At 43.8% G+C, this 1,831-nt stretch overlaps 1 protein-coding gene across 1 annotated transcript in view; it reads left to right on the top strand.

The window, feature by feature from the left end:
* Nucleotides 1-1,349, top strand: part of plppr2a (phospholipid phosphatase related 2a) — a 21,976-nt gene extending 20,627 nt beyond the window's left edge. The window contains exon 6 of the mRNA XM_034894366.1: nucleotides 1,263-1,349. Coding sequence (XP_034750257.1) covers nucleotides 1,263-1,349 — 87 coding nt within the window. The remainder of the gene's footprint in view (nucleotides 1-1,262) is intronic.
* The last annotated feature ends 482 nt before the right edge of the window (nucleotides 1,350-1,831 follow it).

Here is a 1,831-nt window from a genome sequence, read left to right as displayed (position 1 = left end):
CCCCCCCCCCACACACACACACACACGCATAACACCTATAACTCATACAGGATCTACACAGACTAGAGTCTGATCTCAACCTGGAAGACATCGACACCTGTAGAAGGTAGGGCTGAACTATTATTCAGAACTTTAATGGACGTGTTCAATAATCCAAATCACAAAATGTGTAGTGCTGCAAATATGTCATTGCCCACAAATCAGGGTTGTAGTCAAGACCACCTTGGTCAAGTCCAAGACAAGTCCAGGACCAGGACTAGTCGAGTCCAAGTCAAGACCGAGTCCAAAGAGGTTTGAGTCCAAGACTAGTCCAAGACCAGGACTAGATGAGTCAAAGACAAGTCCAACACCGAGACTAGTCGAGTTCAAGACAAGACCGAGTCCAAAATGGTTTGAGTCTGAGTCAAGACCGAGTCCAGGACAGAATAAAGGTCTTATGCATGACAGTATCAAGACAATCATTTTGGGTTTCACTTTCCCTCCAATATTATTAACAACATCATAAAGACACCTGGACTCGGTCCAGACCAAAAGCCATATTGGGCAAGACCAGGGGCCCAGAACGAGACAAGTCCGAGTCCAAATACTAGCGAGTCCAAGACAAGTCCGAGTCCATGGAGAAACGGTCTCGAGTCCTACAGCTCTGCTACAAATCATAGTCTACACAATTAGGAAAATATCGTAGTTTGGTACCAAAAAAAATTGAAAAAAGTAGATACAAATAAAATAAGAAATCACACCACAATCATTCACACGATCTATGTGATCTATGTTTTTAATCTATTTTTAAATGACTGAGTGTAATGATGCAAACACTGATAACTCTCTCCAATATTATTCAATTGCAATACCAGTCAAAAATAATTCCAATTTGATTATTTTTCCCAATCGAGAGATATCTTCAATCATACTGTTATGGTTTTGGTATGTTTCTGTTTCCGGTTTTATTTTGGTAGTCCGATTTTATGTCTTGTTCTTCTTCCTGTCTGTCTGGTTCTACTTCCTGTCCGTTGGTTTTCCCGCCCTTGTGATTGTCTCCTGTTCCCCGACCTTAGTGGCGGCGGTCCCGTGTGTTAACGCTGCGTTCAAAGTCGCAAAAACGTCAAAAAAGTGCACAAATGAGAGAAGAAAAGCTGTGAAATTTGGGTAAAAACTCACAAAAATATAAAAACGTCAACAAACACAGTGGAGGAAAGACACAAAAGACGACCAGAACGTCGATAAAAGTTTTTAAATTCCCAAATTTTGACAAAAATGTGCAGGTCGGCGGGAAGAAAACACTGCGTGTGAACGTGAAACTGAACGTTGCCTTCCGCTGTATTCTGGGCCCGGTCGCCGTTGCCCAATGAGAACGCGCCGTCAACGGCCTACCTGGTTAAATAAAGGTTAAATAAAAAAATAAAACTCAGGATTTCATTCTGACATTGGCTTTGCATCTGCAACAGTGGAGCCGCTTGGTGTAAGTTCAACACACTCTGTAAATCTCTCCCGCTCCACTCCTTACGTAGACGTGATTTTACCAAATCCCGTCCCAGCTCTGGGGTCATTACGAAGCTAAAATCACCTCGGTGGTCTGGAGCTGTTCTGGGATCCGAAGCCGTCCTAGCCTGAGCTCAGACCTGCGACAGGAGCCCCCCCCCCTCTCGTTTGCAGTCAGCTCAGATCCCTGGTGCATGAGCACATTTCTCATTCCCTCGCCTCCTCTCCCTCTAGATTGCTGCTTTATTAAACCGACTCTCCCTATCTTTCATTCGCCACTCTCCTCACCGCGCTCCCCCTTCGCTCTCAGACAGTCTGTGGTTTAAAAAAAAAAAAAAAAAAAGATTGTATT

Source organism: Etheostoma cragini, chromosome 15, assembly GCF_013103735.1.
Source record: "Etheostoma cragini isolate CJK2018 chromosome 15, CSU_Ecrag_1.0, whole genome shotgun sequence".
Lineage (NCBI taxonomy): Eukaryota > Metazoa > Chordata > Actinopteri > Perciformes > Percidae > Etheostoma > Etheostoma cragini.
The sequence above is the reverse complement of the archived record's forward strand: the minus strand, read 5'-3'. Positions and strand labels throughout refer to the sequence as shown.